The following is a 14,928-nucleotide window of genomic DNA, read 5'->3' on the forward strand; positions in this document are numbered from 1 at the left end:
ACACACACACACACTCACACTCACTCACTGAGCACAGAGAGAGACAAGACGCCGCTGAGGATTCTGAAAACTGATTTGTTTTTTAATTTAGAAAATGACGCGAAACAGAAGATAGTAAGACAATTTACGTAACCGACCGAATACACCGCTTGTTATTTTCTTTACAGCTTAGTGAAGGTAGTGATCTGAAACAGTCGGGTAGAGATCCATTTAGAGCACCATTGCTGACATCCAGGAGTGTTTTTAACAGAGGTCGAGTCATCATGTTACTGATGCGATACACCGGCTCCATGTGTGGTTTTTTTTTTACAGTGTTTTCCTTCTACAACAAAGGGTTGTATTAAGAGAGTTTTCCAAAGATTTATCATCTAATTGTGCTTACATACTTAAAATCTGAAATATACATCTTGTACCGCTATACACAGTCTTCAGAAAGTAAAAGAACTCTGGCGCCTCTGTAAACAATAGACAGGGAGATACTGGGAGGCAAAAGCAAGCTTGAATGGTAATGATAAAAACCAAATATAGTTGCATTTGTTTTGTACATGGGGAAAAAACTCAACGCTGGAGGGGATGAAAGGCACAGGAGAATTAATTAGGAGGAGGATTCTCTGAGCTGTTCGGCTGACTGAGGCAGGAAAAAATATGCAACGCATGAGGTTGTGTTTAAAATCAGACACCAGTCCATCTCAAATTCACGTCCCGGGCGTTTCCCAGTAAAATCAAGTGTGCGGGATTAGAGCATTTCATAATAGTCATGGTTCATCAGTAAGTGATTTAGCTGCTTTTCAACAAGGTGAGGATGGTAAAGGCAAACGTTAGGTAAAGGAAATCACTTTAAATGGGAATAAATACGAGTGCTATGGGAGGACACTTGATCTAGTGATGCGTACTGAGTGACGGGAGCCACGTAAAAATACATCTTCATGAAGTTAAACTACAATCAGCTGTAGTAGTTAAAAAAAAAAAAAAAGAACCTGGATGGTACAAAGTTCTACGGGCAGAAAACTCATTACTTCATATTTTAGTATATTATAAGGGCATATTCTAAACTCTTTGCCATATTAAATAACACCATCAGTCACATTTACACTTGGACTCCAGAGGAGGGGCGAACTATGAGAGTTCATGTGAAAGAAAAGTGTTCTTCAAAACAAAATCAGGAATTTCAGCAGCAGCTTGGATGGCTTAGTGTAGAGGGCGTGACAGCAGAAAAAACAACAAAAAAAAAACAACTTGGTCGGTGAGGGGCGGCGCCTGCTGACTCATCCACAGACTGTTGTCATAGTCCCGTGTGGGGGAACGTCCGCTGTCAGTGGCCGGCGGCATCGAGTCCGGGGAACGAGTCGATCTGGACCGTGTCCTGAAAGGCCGACGCTTGGCGGGTGTAAGATATGCGGACCCTCATCTTCAGGTTCACCTGGAGGAGCAAAGAGGATTTAGTAGAACTGGCTCTGATTCAACTGGGATGGGAGCAAGAAGACTAGATTTGGAACTGGCTGATGGCGCGCGCGCACACACACACACACACACACACACACACACACACACACACACACACACACACACACACACACACACACACACACACACACACACACACACACACACACACACACACACACACACACACACACACACACACACACACACACACACACACACACACACACAAGGTGTTGTTACTGCCAAATACAACAACAGGTTTGTGGGAGTTTGGAGATGAAGTGTGAAGATTGTAATGTTCTAATTTTCCAAACGTTATTTTCTCCCCTGCTGGGTCACACTCCTGATTGTCCTGACGAATGGGAATCATAGTTTTGTGTCCGTGTGTGTGTGTGTGTGTGTTGTCAAACGCACCTTGTTTGGGTTGTTGAGGACCACCATCTGGATCACCTTAGCTGTGCCTCGTGCAGGAAGAGAGTCCCCACTGGGAGCCTTCATGTGTAACTGGACACTCTGGTGTTGGGGGGGGGGGATCAAACACATGCATGTTGTTCAGGATCTGTTTGCTGCACCGATGCCTACCACCGAGAACATGACCGGGGTCTAAAACCTACACACCCTGTAAGCAGCGTAACCAGTATCTGTGGAAGTGACACAGCACTGGACATGTGTACTCTGGTACTGATAATGTTTCATTTTTAAAAAGGTACATCGTGCCACGAGCTGCTGGATGTTCTGGTGAACCAGCAGCAACAGACAATGCTTGTTTGCTTTAGTGAGCTAGCGAGAGAACCTACAGACCCTGTTACAGTTTGTAAACAATAGGGGGGTGGGGGTGGGGGTGGGGCTATGTGAGGGCATGAACCACCAAGGATAGAGAACCAGATCTGTGTGCAGTTAGTGTGTGAATAGAATACGTTAGCAAGTGGCCCAACACTTAGTGGCCACATATATATATATATACACACACATGTCTATATCACTTGTTGAAATGGACACTATGAACACGAGCATTTGTGATCCGTCCAGTGGTCGTTAATACATTTAATAGCTTGCAGCTGAAGACACCGCCTGTGCCTCGGTTTAACGGGTGACCGTGTTAACTGGTGACCATCAGCCTAATGCATCCGAGGTTGCTCGTAGTGACGGCAGATGTTGGAAACAGGTTCCTTGTAAAAGCCTTCGATCGCTTTTAAATACATAGCCATCTGTGTTTAACTATCTATGCCAACCATTTACGCAAGTTACAATGAGCAACCGCGGACGCATTTGCCGTAAAAGGCACCAGTTAACACGGTCACTTGTTAAACTGAAACATCTGTTTGCTGTGAAACGGTTGTGGTCCTCTCTGACGTCTGTGGAACTTGTGTCCGCTGTACAGACAATGCAACAACCAGACATTTTGATGCTGGCGACGGTCTCAACTCAACGTTTAAAGCTTGATAGCCCGTCTGGATGGGGGGTGGGGGGGGCAGCATGCGTGTGTGTGTGTGTGTGTGTGTGTGTTTGATCACAGGAAGTGAGACAAACCTTGGGCACCGCAGCCTGCAGGGTGAAGCTGCTGATGTCTGAGTCGGTGGAGTTGGAGGCTGTTAGTGTGACCGTCAGGCCTGTGTCTGACTGTTTCTCACAGCTTAGTGTCAAAGTCACGCCGCCTTTCTCATACACCGGCACCGTGGGAGCTACGGAAAGACAGACGTTATAAAACGGTGCATTAGTTTTAAGTAAACCAATAAAATGAAACTAAACAAACCAAGAAAACATCAACACAGGGGGAGATTTAGGGAGATTATCTGTTGGTTCCAGTCCCCCCAAACTTTGCATTCTCTAGTTTCATGTTGAAAATCAGTTCCTCTTTGGTGTTCCTTTTGATCTAAACTAGTGTGTGTGTGTGTGTCTGAGGGTCACACCTGGTGCGAGCAGTGCAGGCTCTAACCCCCCCAGCAGATCCAGGAGGTCTCCTCCGGCAGTGCTGGCTGCGTTGATGGACAGGCCGGGTGCTGGGCTGGGCTGCAGAGTCTCCTCAGAGCCGCCCAGCAGGTCCAGCAGATCACACACCTGAGGAGAAACCCCACAGGCGGGAGGAGGACACGAGAACACGTTCTGTATATTCAGAGCAAATACTTGCAAGGACAGGAAGGCAGTGTGAACGTTATTTGAATGCATGAACGGTCACTGAACAACAAACTTCTGTGCCTTTAAGTGGAAAGTCTACATTTTGCATGGTCACCCCCGTCTTTGTGTATTTCACCAGAACATTGCTGCTAAACCGGTTAGGTGGGCTACTCTCCAATGTGACCTCTACAAAAGCCACCAAATCAGCTCTGCTTCTTGAACCGGTTTCTTGGAACACTGGTGCTATCTAGCCAAAAACCAACCCGCGTTTCCAACAGTTTCGAGCCGAACCGTTGTAATCCAGTCTGTAGCTGTGTTCCAAATCGCACTTTTTTATTTGTCTTACTTTTAGTACAAGCTGCAGCTGCCCTTACAAAGCATGTACCGTTGCATGCAGTATGCATTCCATTGGGACATTCTACTCCCTAATAACAGAGCCCCTTGAACTTTGGCCCTCTTGCTCATATATCTGCAAGTGCACTGAATTGTGGGTCAGAATTAGCCAGAAAAGCATGCTGGCTTGCATACTGCAAAAAGCAACGGGATGCGGTAGAACATCCTGGTATTTTTGGTCCACTGCATTCAGACACACTATGTATGTATCCGTGCCGACGTGCCGTACCTGGCTAGCAGGCTGCTGCAGCAGCAGCGGCGGCTCTCCCTGCTTGATTTTGGTTGTCGGGATGTCCCTGATGGCCTCCCCTGTGAACTCTCCGTTGGTATGACCCGGGGAGTTCTTCTCGATCACAGGCATCCTCTCCAGCACTGCTGCCCTGCAGAGAGAGGGAACATCTCAGCTCTCTGAGGCCAGAAAGAAAAGAGCTGCTTCTACCGTTGCTAAAACTGTAAACGCAATGTCGACGAAAAATAGTGCAACAGAAACATAGTATTGACTTCTTCATTGCATACCTCATGTGGTCATATTTTTTGAACAGAGCGTTGTATTCAACTGCCCTCTGCTGGAGCTCCACATCTATACAGCTGCCGTAGATGCTGACGATGCTTCTGATGCGACTGGTGAAGTGAAGAAGACAAGCAGTTAAGAGGACCGCTGAGACATTACTGCAACTCGTACTGTGACCGTGTGTTAGACCCTCGAAACTCTTCATCCGATCCTCAGTCCTCAACTTAAACCGCTGCTGAAAACTACATGAGCCAAATAAATCAAATAAATCCATCAGACTTTAAACCGGCCTGTGTGTTTCTTACTCCACATTGTCCGTGATGCGCGTGCTCAGTTTCATGGTGGCGGTGAGAGCAAAGCCTCTGGTCGCCGGCGACGACATGTGCGACTGCAGGACCGTTTCCAAGGCGTCCAGGGCGTCGTCCTCGGTGACCTGATGGAGAGACGCCGTCACTACAGGGGCTGAAAGATGACTTCTCTTTTTTTTTGTTTTCTAGATAAAACCAGAACTAGGGATACAAATGACACATTGTAGCCTCTGCTGAATGATGAGGAGGGTTCTAGAGGACCTGAGACGTGTTTCTTTGAGTCCTACCTGAGCACTACTACTGGTATTGACTGATTCTATAGAGCTGTGCGTTCGTACCTGAACAGGCTCGGTCTCCTGACAGTCTCCTCTGAGCAGCAGGTCTCCGTACTCTCCGATACACCAGCACGCCACCTGCACCAGCGATTGCTGCACACACACACACACAAATGTTACACTCACACAGCTACGTATCCACAAAACACACATTGTGAAAAGAAAATTTCCAGAAAGTACTGCTTTCACTTTTGGGGGGGGGGTTGGCTTGCTGGTCAGCATAGCCGTTTGAAACATCAGAGTCACATTCTCTTTGTGGTGGAAGACGGGAAACTGCACCACACTGCAGATGAGTACATGGCTGCTCATCCGACTTGGTTCCAAAAATAAACCTGGCTGCATCAGCCATTTTTATACTGAGAGCCTCGCTATTACTCTCAGACCAGCTCAGCCTGCTTCCAGACATTTCTTCTAATGAAGACGTGTGAACATCTCTTGTGCGTTGCGTTAAAAAATGATCCTCAATTGAAATTACATGATTTTTTCCCCCCTCTGATGTTTACATAAGAATGCATATTAACCAAAAGGACTTCCTTTTAAAAACTCAAATACATTTTATTCAGTCAATAAACTCACATAAATGATCAGATGGTGTGCAAAATTGTCATCATCTCTTTTGTGCTGATCTCAGACCAGTTGAAGCATCACGTTTTAAACATGATTATTATTGTCTTTTAGACAAAAGATGACAAAAGATATCTTTAGGATCCAAGACGAGTCAAAGGCAGAAAATATGAGAGTTTGGGCTCTGCACATTTTAAAGAGTCAGAGTGGATCTATATGTCTGCTTTGCTCATGTGTGTGTGTGTGTGTGGACTATTATTAGAAGTCTTTGTCAAAGCCTATGATTAAAAGGTTTAGTCCTGACACCTAGGGCGAGGTTCCTGTCGTTCTCTTCTACATTTCAGTTTCATTGATCAAACTGAGGTACTGATTTGTGATGGGAGGTCAAATATAAAATAACCTTTTACAGTAATCTTTCTATGACGAATCTAATCTCACTTTGTCATTGTTTGTTGTTTGATAAGGGATCAGCAGGGAGAAACCCAGAGACAGATGTTATGGATTATATTGTTTTAATTCACTGAATGAGTAATCGGCCTAAAACCTTGAAGTGCTGCTTTAAGAGCAGGAAATGCCCAGACACACACACACACACACACACACACACACACCTGAGAGATGTCCGTGAGCAGAGCGCGGTAGAGCTTGTGGACGGTGTAACAGTGCAGCTCTGAGGCGTTGGTGATGAGCTGGATCAAGTTGGGCACCGTCTCGTCTCTGACGTCGCCCCCTGCCTGGAAGAGTGGAAACCAGAGAGAATATAAAACACACACACACACACACACACACACACACACACCCCAAACTCCATTAGCGAGACAGCTGGCCCCAGTATTTGGGTCGCCCTACATTCCCTCCCAGACACGATGACCTCACTTGGAGACTTCCATCACAGTTTGTTTACATTATAAAGGACATTTACCAATCTGGTTTAAGCTTTAATTTATGCCACGTCTCCACCATTACCCTTTCTGTACACAGTGCAAAAGGATTAGCTTTAGCATTAGCTTTTACACCAATGTCATTTATTCCCTTTCCCAAATGGAGCACAAAATGAAAAGTACAAATGGAGGAGCATTAGTACAGGATTAATGGCCTGTTCAGGAGCTGGGGCTGAACGTATGAAAGTTCGCACAGAGGACGAACACACTGTTTTCTGCTAAATGTATTCTTTACATAAATGTATATTTAGTATCTCACAGCATACACGTGGCCCCTGGTGTCCACACTATCCCATGGTGCGTTAATGACGGCAGTGGACAACCTACAATGAGTGGTGAGTGAGAGAAACCCATGTGAGAGGGCAGCAGGGCGAGTGGCTCGGGCTGTATTTACCGTGATGAGGACATGCAGCATGGTGTCAATGTGCCAGCGCTGGGAGGGAGCATACCTGACAGAGACAGAGACACACACACACACACACACACACACACTCTCAGTGGTGCTTGAGGGTGAGTCAGAGACACACACGAAGTGCATCAAGAGGTAGAGTGTGTACAGCAGAAACACAGAGGACTATTCATCGTCTCGGAGCCACTTAAAGAGACAGGGCCGTCGTAGAGCGCGGAGACAGAGTGGGACATGAAGCCACACATATACACAGAAGCACAGAGACTTTTCTTTTTTACTCACATTAAGTGTGTTCACATGCACATGAGTGTGCGTGTGCACCCGTGCGTGCCTGGGTGGGTGGGTGTCCGTGCGCGTTGCCGTGTCACTCACCTCTCTGCGGCGTTGAAGATGCCGCTGGCAGCATGCGACCTGAGCTCAGGGGGGCAGGAGGAGAGGAAGAGGAGCAGCTCCTTCATCATGGAGCGGATGTTGGAGGCCGACACCAGCGCCAGGGAGAGCTCCAACGAGCGGCTGGAGAGGGTTAAACGTTGGTCAGTCCGTATGTAGCCTAACGCACCGGCCCTTTAAAAAAACCAGAGTCTGGTGCCGTTTCTCTCTTAATTACAAATCTAAATTTAGACTGCTGTTCCTTCTGTGTCGACGCAGCCGAGGCCAGTGTGCTCTCGACTGACCGGACGTAGCGGTGCAGTTCATAGGGTACAGAAAATGTTCAATCCCTCTGCATCCATCGACATCCGGAATGTCGTGCTGTTGGAGCAGGAAGACGCTCCCCGGGTCAATAGAACCCACTCTGCTGACGTGCTGTTGAGCAACACACTGACCCGTTAGTGGCCAAAGGTTGCCGTTGGGTATTTGAACTTCCTGATGACCATGTGAGGAGAACCTACCCACAGGGATCAATTAGGTATTGCTCTATTCTCATCCTCATTAGTGGAGCTGGAAATCACTGGGACGCTCACGGTGTAAAGCTATACTATTACATACTATCAGAGAGCTTTCCTACATTTAGGAAGATGAATTGATTCCCACTTCAAAACGAACTGATCCCATTTGAAGAAAACATTTGAAAAAACACTGCTGAAAGTTACCGCTTGACGGACGCGTCCTGGTCCTTCAGGCAGTCCACTATGGTTCCCCGGTGGCGCTGCACTGCATTGTGGTCCGTCCCAACGATCTTTTGGAGAGACGTCATGGCAATGTACCTGGACACAAATATAGAACGGACAGATGTGAAAAGGTCTCATGATTTCAGCTTCACACTGCATTATGGTGTAGAGCAGTGAGTGAGAAGTGTCGCAGAAAATACTCAACAAATAAAAAGCTGATTTCTAACCACCGGCTAACAATCAACTGTGTAAACTTCACTTTTTCAACTTGGCGAGATAAATAATTCATCTTTCCACTTGACGTGTCCCACGGACTGTTGAAATATGTATGTATGCACAGGAGACATGTTGTTTATCCAGGCAGGTCCCGCAGGAATAAAAGCAGTCCTATTACTGTCACACAGCCACAGGGAGACTCACGGGCCCTGCAGGTAAAACAGACAGGCTCACCAGTCCACGCAACCCCTATTCCAAAAAAAAGAAGAGCATAACAAAACCCCAAAAGGAACCTGTAACACGTCTCCACACTGTCTGATGACAAAATGACACAGCCCCAAAATTGAGAGATCAGCATGAACAGACAAGACAGCGGCCTGCTGTTGTGGCTCTGGAGGAACGGCTCCGGGGGAAAGTGATTAGTGGGCTCAGACTGATAGCAGCCTGTTGGGAGGTTTCTCTCTCTGGCTGCAATGAGTTTGCCGTTGGCCGTGTGGAAAGGGGGGGGGTCAAATGAGAGGTGTCAAGGGAACGAGATGCGGGAATGTGGAGGAGGAAGGAAAGACTAACCGAATGTTCCTGTCGTTGTTCAGGAGAAATCTTCCGAGGATGTTCACAGCCAGAACCTGGAGCGCAAGGGGAATGAAGCGCATGTTCTTAATGCATTCATACAGTAATTAGGTAACGCAACACATCCCTGTGTATGAAGGCGGTTGAACGCGGTGAGGAGTGCTGCTAGTCTCTCACCCTGAGGCCGCTCTCTGACTTGATGTCCAGCACGGTGAGAACAGTCTCATACAGCACCGCGTTGCCCACAGTCTTTGTGCTGTCGGTGTTGGTCGCCACCTGTACGGCAAGTCAAACGCACACGCGTGCATGTATTTGAAACAGGTACCAAAGATCTGTGACAGTTTGTTTTTAAATAAAGAACATTTTTTGCTTCTACAGAAGTGATTCAAGCTTTTAAATTTGCTGATTTTTAACACTCAGTTTGGGGTAAATCTATCAAGAGCAAGACACTCTAGCACACAGGAAGTGATGTGTTCTAAATGTTTGTGTAAAAACTGAGTGTGGGACTGGGGAGAAATGTAAAAATTACCAAAAAAAAGATACATTTTCACTATTTCTGAAGGTGAACATTGTACCTGGGCTAGCAGGTCGTTCATTGCGTCACTGGCTCCTTCGTTGTTGCGGCCGAGGATTCTCAGCAGCCTCAAGATGCGCACCTGAGGACGGAGACCGGAGAGAGGGAACAGACGGACTACAAGTTACTTTGGTGCTCGTCTGTGTGTGTTAGAGAGCAAGAAAGGAACTGAAAGTAAGAACAATACAAACTATTTATTAGCAGTCCGTACCAATGTAAGACTGAATCTGAGCCGTTAAGAGAGGAGAGTGATAATGATTTATTACAACAGATTAGACGTCTGAAGTATTTTTGCTCTATAATCAATGTGAAGTACCCATTTAACCCATTTAACTAAATTAAATAGGGAGATATGATGCTGCAATATGATTCCACGAGTCCAGACTGACCTGCAGGAAGGGATCGCTGATTCCTGCCACGTCATGTTCTGGAGAATAACCCGAAAGGACCAGACCTTTCATGATCTGAACCAGATCCGGTACCGTCTGTAAATACATGACACAAACACATGACAGCATACACGGAGAGATACCGAACTCATCAGATGTGTGTGTGTGTGTGTGTCCATCTTACCTTTCTGAACCGCTCCAGTGTTTCTGGATTGCGCTCACACAGCTCAATGATGAGCACCACGGCACCATGCAACACACCTGGGGAGAAATGTGAGTAATAGTTGGAAGATAGTGTTTGAGAGGAAAGCTCCAAGGTGCGAGTCCTTCAGATCCACTTACCGTGGTTCTTCTCAGAGAGGAGGGAGCGAGCGGCGGGCGCAAAAAGCTCCCCCAGCTCATGGACTTTTCTCACGATGTGAACGGCGCAGAGCGCAGCCTGGAAGAAGAGCGGAGCACTTCATCAGCACCGTTACATCATTAGTACATTGAGAGTTTCTCCTGCTGATGACAGATTCAAATGTGTGGTTATCAACTGTTTCAAACTGGATGAACATCATCCCCAACGCTAGAAATGAGCAGCACTTAAACTATGGTGTCTTTTCAATGAAAACGTTCAGGTCATATGGTCCAAAAATCGAATGGAACAATCCAGTGCGACGCTAACTTCCTGAGTTGGCCGACAAAAGAATTAGTACAGAACGACTTAATATAAAGTGATGACCTCAGTGGTAGTAATGTGAATATTGTTACTGCCTACTGGGGAAAAAAACCCAAAACAAACTGTGAGGTCCCCACCTTCTTCTTGATGTAGGAGTTGGATGCTCGGAGCAGCCGGTCGATCTCTGGTGCCAGATCTCTGCACATCTCAGCGGAGCCCATACAGGCCAGCGTGCACAGAGCCAGAGACTGCACATACTGGTTGCTGTGGGCTAGGTCACTGGAAAACACACACGCAGGGAGAGAAACACAGAAAGGACGACGGTGAGAACAAGAATGCTGGACTGAAATCATACAAGAAACATCCTCCTCTCTGTACTATCTGACTTACTCAGAACACCAGAACACCAGTCCTTGTTCATTTACTAGTAGTCTTACAGAATTAAACACATAAGTCATTTAACCCCCTCATTTAGCATTATAGATGTATATAAATGGCTTATAATATGTATGGTATATTATATTATGATGATATACGGCTATTTTAAGTGTTTACTTGTCAACAACTATAACTCCTCACATGAAGCATCCATAACTGGTGTAAACAGAGATAATGAATGTTTGATAAATGATTATATTATATATGATTACAGCTATGTTGTACTGCGTTAGCCAACATTCATTATTGGTTATACACCTGCAGCAGATGCTTTATGTGAGGAGTTTAAATTCTTGACATGTTAATGAATGCGTAAAAGTTTCCGTTTATTGCTCTATTTTAATGCATTAAAAGCCATTTATTAAATTATTATTAAATGAGCGCTCCACCAACTATTTTGCATTGCACTTCAATAGCAATATAAGATGGACAGTTAAAAAAAAAACAGAACCAGAGATTTTTTTATTTCATGCACTCTTTTCCCTTGTCAAAACCTGGCACCTACATTACCCACAATGCAACTCAGCCACCAATAGTTTGGTTGGAGATTCGGGTCCGTTATGCCAGTAGCTGCTACTGTAGCCTCGAGCTTGTAGTTCAGCGACCTCACATTTTTTTTTCATTTTCAAACTTGTAGCCTTCCATCACAACTAACGCTGACTCACATGACATCACTTGAGGCAATTTACAAGACTCCCTCTGGGGGTCAAGACCTGTAAACAGACTTTGACGTGTGAAATCGCCGGGGTTCCCCTTTAATTGTATATGAACGCTAAATACGGAGGTTCAAATAAAACCTTTACTGACAATGTAACTACTAGTTCTTTTTAAATGTGTTTTCCTTACTTCTTGATGGAGTTGGTGATGAGCAAGCTGGCATCCTGCTTCTCATCCAGCAGCATCATGGCTCCGAGGTATCCCACACGCTTCTCGCTGTAGCGAGGGCTGGCTATCATCCGAACACACTCCATCTAGTAGGAAGAGCAACATCCCCTTTAAATGTCAAGCGACTCGAGAGACTGACACAACCGATAACCCCGGCCCCGGGGACGTTCTCCGCTCTTTGCTCACTCCAAGTGGAGGTCAGCTTCAGAGCAGCAGCCCTGAGAGCTGAGAGGGATTTAGTGACCCAGTTTTCTTTCTGCAAGTTTACAGAGCAGCAACATTACTAATATCATCATAGCTTATTATAGTCAGCAAGTAATGCCACAATGTGCTGCAACGTTTCTCTATGTGTTCCCAGCTCCATCACGCACTCACACATATAATGTCTGTGTGGGATCACGGCTCAGGACATAGTGGTTGCACACTGGGACTGGTCCACTCAGCGAAGACTTGAGACCCAGACCCTCCAGCTGCGTGATGGTTTCCTTACCCCTGCTGACCCCCCCCCCCCTTAACACAAGCAAACCCATGACGGGCATTAGCGAAAGCCCCTCACCTGACCAAAGTGAGCGGGGTAGCCCAACATGTGCACGTAGAGCAGCTTGGCCAGGGTGTGCGATCGCCCCCCGTTGTCCGCTTGTCTGAACTGTGCCCGGATGGCCGCGCACTCCCTCTGGATGACACCTCGCTCCTCACACTGCGTCCTCGCTGACCTGATGGCCCGGATCATCTCCTGCAGGGGTACTGATGGAGACATGGCTGTGTGCGTGCGTGTGTGTGCGCGCGTGTGTGTGTGTGTAGATGGTAGGATGCATGCGTGTTGGTAGGTGTGCATGTGGTGTCGTGGACATATTACATTACAGAGATATTAGCAGAATAATTAACACAGAACAAACTACTTTACTATGCAGAGTTTCACTGTTCAATTTCACTTCCTGGTACTGAAAAGCCCCCCATGTGTGTGACGTTAAGGTAATGACAAAGCTGTTACTACACTATAATAACGACACGTTATCTTTAGAAGAGCTGTGCTGTCACTACAACATAGGCGTGTATTTAAAAAAAAAAAACTGTTCAAACTACTTCAACTACGTTTCAAGTGTGGTACTCTACTATCGCTCCTGGTGACATATTGTTACACACAGCGTCATTCACTCCTTACAATTATTTTTCTACCTCTAAATGACTTATTTACGTGGTGAGAATACATTAACACGTATATTTAAGTTAGCATGACGCTCGATGATGCCGGTCAGAGGCTAGCCGAGTGACCGGATAGAGCTAACCTTGCAGATGCTGTCAAGCCTGCTCAGTGAGGGATTGTCGAGCTAGAGAGCTAGCGGAGCTAGCATGGCAGTCTGTTCATGTGAACGGCTGAGGCTCCAAAATAACAACGTACCTCTACACTGTACGGAGAGTCGCCAGTATTTAAAAAAGCAAACCGGTTCAACCGAACCCCCTCCAATACTCGGCAGCAGTCAGTTGGCTGGAATCCCAAATACTGTGTATCCATACAGTGTCAATGGAGCCAAACACATAATCACACGACTTCCTATCACAACTTTCAAAATAAAACATATTTGATAAATATCGTATTCGGAATGTTATTAGAAATATATTTAGACATTAAAATCAAACAAAAGTGAAGGGATTTGACTGGAGAGGTTATTATACACAATTTGATGAGTCATTCTCAGAAAGAAACTGTTAACAGTCCCTTTTCCTGCGAGACATTTAGACATAGCAGGACAAATGGGTGCGAATAACAATGATGGAGGTATGTAAGTACTAGGGCATTGTAGTGTTGTTGTAGCTGCCTCACTGGCATGAGCTTACTTGAAAAACAAAACGCATTGGAGAAGACAAGGGCGTCAAAAATATTGAGGTCATGAATATAAATTCCCCCAGCACAACTTCAGCTGCAAAATGTCTGGCTTGACACAAAAAGACTACTTTTTTGTTCTTATACTGTTCAAATATATGTTATTTCATATCAATTTACCTATACAATGATCTAAAGACTGCTTTCAATTCTCTACACTGCTGGAATAATAGGACTTTTTTTTACAGCAGACCTGTCATAGTATGAAACTTGGCAAGACCATTTAAAAAAAAAAATAAGAGGTTCACTGGCTAGCTTTTTTTTCTCCAGGCCTTTCAACTGCATCATATGGCCTTCATCTGCAGATGGACAGAAGGATTAGGTCTACCAGTGTAGAAGTGTTCCAGTACAAATATTGTACAGTCATTGGAGACTACCTTGGATAAATACATTTGGCAGTCATGGCCAGGTCAAGTAGCATCCTCCTGTAAACATGATATAACTTAAATATATTTAAAGTACACGTATCCCAACTATTCCCTTTAAATTGCAAGTGGCCTTTTCTTGATGAAAAGGTTCCTTATCATTCTAGAGAGGTAAAAGGGTTCCTAACTAACTTTAACAGTAGCTTTTGAATTGCGCTGCTGACCCATAATAGTGACAAATCACTAAGTAGAACACAGACTGGATTAACCAACTGGCAAAGTGTGCAAATGCCCCAGGCTTACTGTGTGTCAGTATTTTTACCCTGCATTTGGAAAAAACAATTTTTTTGTGGCGGTTCTAGACCTAAATGTTACCCAACTTTCACATGTAGTTGTTTATGTATAGGCTACTGTTGTAAGCCTTCGTAAGTATATAAACATAAGCCATTAAATGTGTGACCTGGTCTGCATGAATTAGACGTTCTGGCTTGAACCAGCCAAAACGTCTAATCCATGCAGCATTATTTGGCAGTCAAGCGTTTCAGGCTTTTATTTTGAAAGCAAACTCATCTACTTTCTGGTCTTATTGAGGGCAATGTGGAGTCCTGACCCAGCTCGCTTGTCACAGCCGCCCATCACTTCCGCAATTCGATCGCTCATTGTACGTAGACTCCGCCCCTTCTACGTCAGCTGTTCCAACAGGTGTATAAAACATTAATGAGGTGCAGCAGGCAGCACCATACCAATAACACTAAGCCTACACACAATGCAACACTCAGGGCCACTGGGCATCTCAGTATCATCTTAACTGAAGTAC

General features: G+C 45.5%; 1 protein-coding gene across 3 annotated transcripts; it reads right to left on the bottom strand.

Annotated features, from left to right (window-relative positions):
• Positions 1-62: 62 nt before the first annotated feature.
• ap1g2 (adaptor related protein complex 1 subunit gamma 2) lies at positions 63-13,393 on the bottom strand. 3 transcript variants are annotated; one of them, XM_079173452.1, is made up of 22 exons: positions 13,264-13,393; positions 12,421-12,623; positions 11,826-11,950; positions 10,679-10,820; positions 10,223-10,319; positions 10,065-10,141; positions 9,881-9,976; positions 9,493-9,573; positions 9,095-9,193; positions 8,918-8,973; positions 8,114-8,227; positions 7,395-7,535; positions 7,008-7,062; positions 6,284-6,406; positions 5,112-5,201; positions 4,771-4,898; positions 4,471-4,575; positions 4,184-4,334; positions 3,357-3,504; positions 2,977-3,128; positions 1,861-1,959; positions 63-1,420 (listed from the first exon to the last, which is right to left on the bottom strand). In XM_079173452.1, the coding sequence occupies exons 2-22, from the start codon at positions 12,619-12,621 to the stop codon at positions 1,313-1,315; spliced, it is 2,388 nt and encodes a 795-aa protein (XP_079029578.1). In that variant the 5' UTR covers positions 12,622-12,623; positions 13,264-13,393; the 3' UTR covers positions 63-1,312. The 3 variants fall into 3 exon arrangements, with proteins under 3 accessions (XP_079029578.1, XP_079029579.1, XP_079029577.1); XM_079173453.1 differs by having other exon boundaries at positions 13,151-13,304; XM_079173451.1 differs by having other exon boundaries at positions 12,421-13,304.
• Positions 13,394-14,928: the final 1,535 nt, after the last annotated feature.

Source organism: Pholis gunnellus, assembly GCF_910591455.1.
Source record: "Pholis gunnellus genome assembly, chromosome: 14".
Classification (NCBI taxonomy): Eukaryota; Metazoa; Chordata; class Actinopteri; order Perciformes; family Pholidae; genus Pholis; species Pholis gunnellus.

What these genes read in the sequence shown, in the direction of transcription:
- ap1g2 (XM_079173451.1), bottom strand. Translation starts at nt 12,699, where the DNA reads ATGCACACCTACCAACACGCATGCATCCTACCATCTACACACACACAC. An exon ending in ACCCCGCTCACTTTGGTCAG is followed by an intron (nt 11,951 to 12,420) that starts GTGAGGGGCTTT and finishes TCTTCCTACTAG; the next exon opens with ATGGAGTGTGTTCGGATGAT. An exon ending in TGCTCACGGACATCTCTCAG is followed by an intron (nt 5,202 to 6,283) that starts GTGTGTGTGTGT and finishes GTGTGTGTGCAG; the next exon opens with CAATCGCTGGTGCAGGTGGC.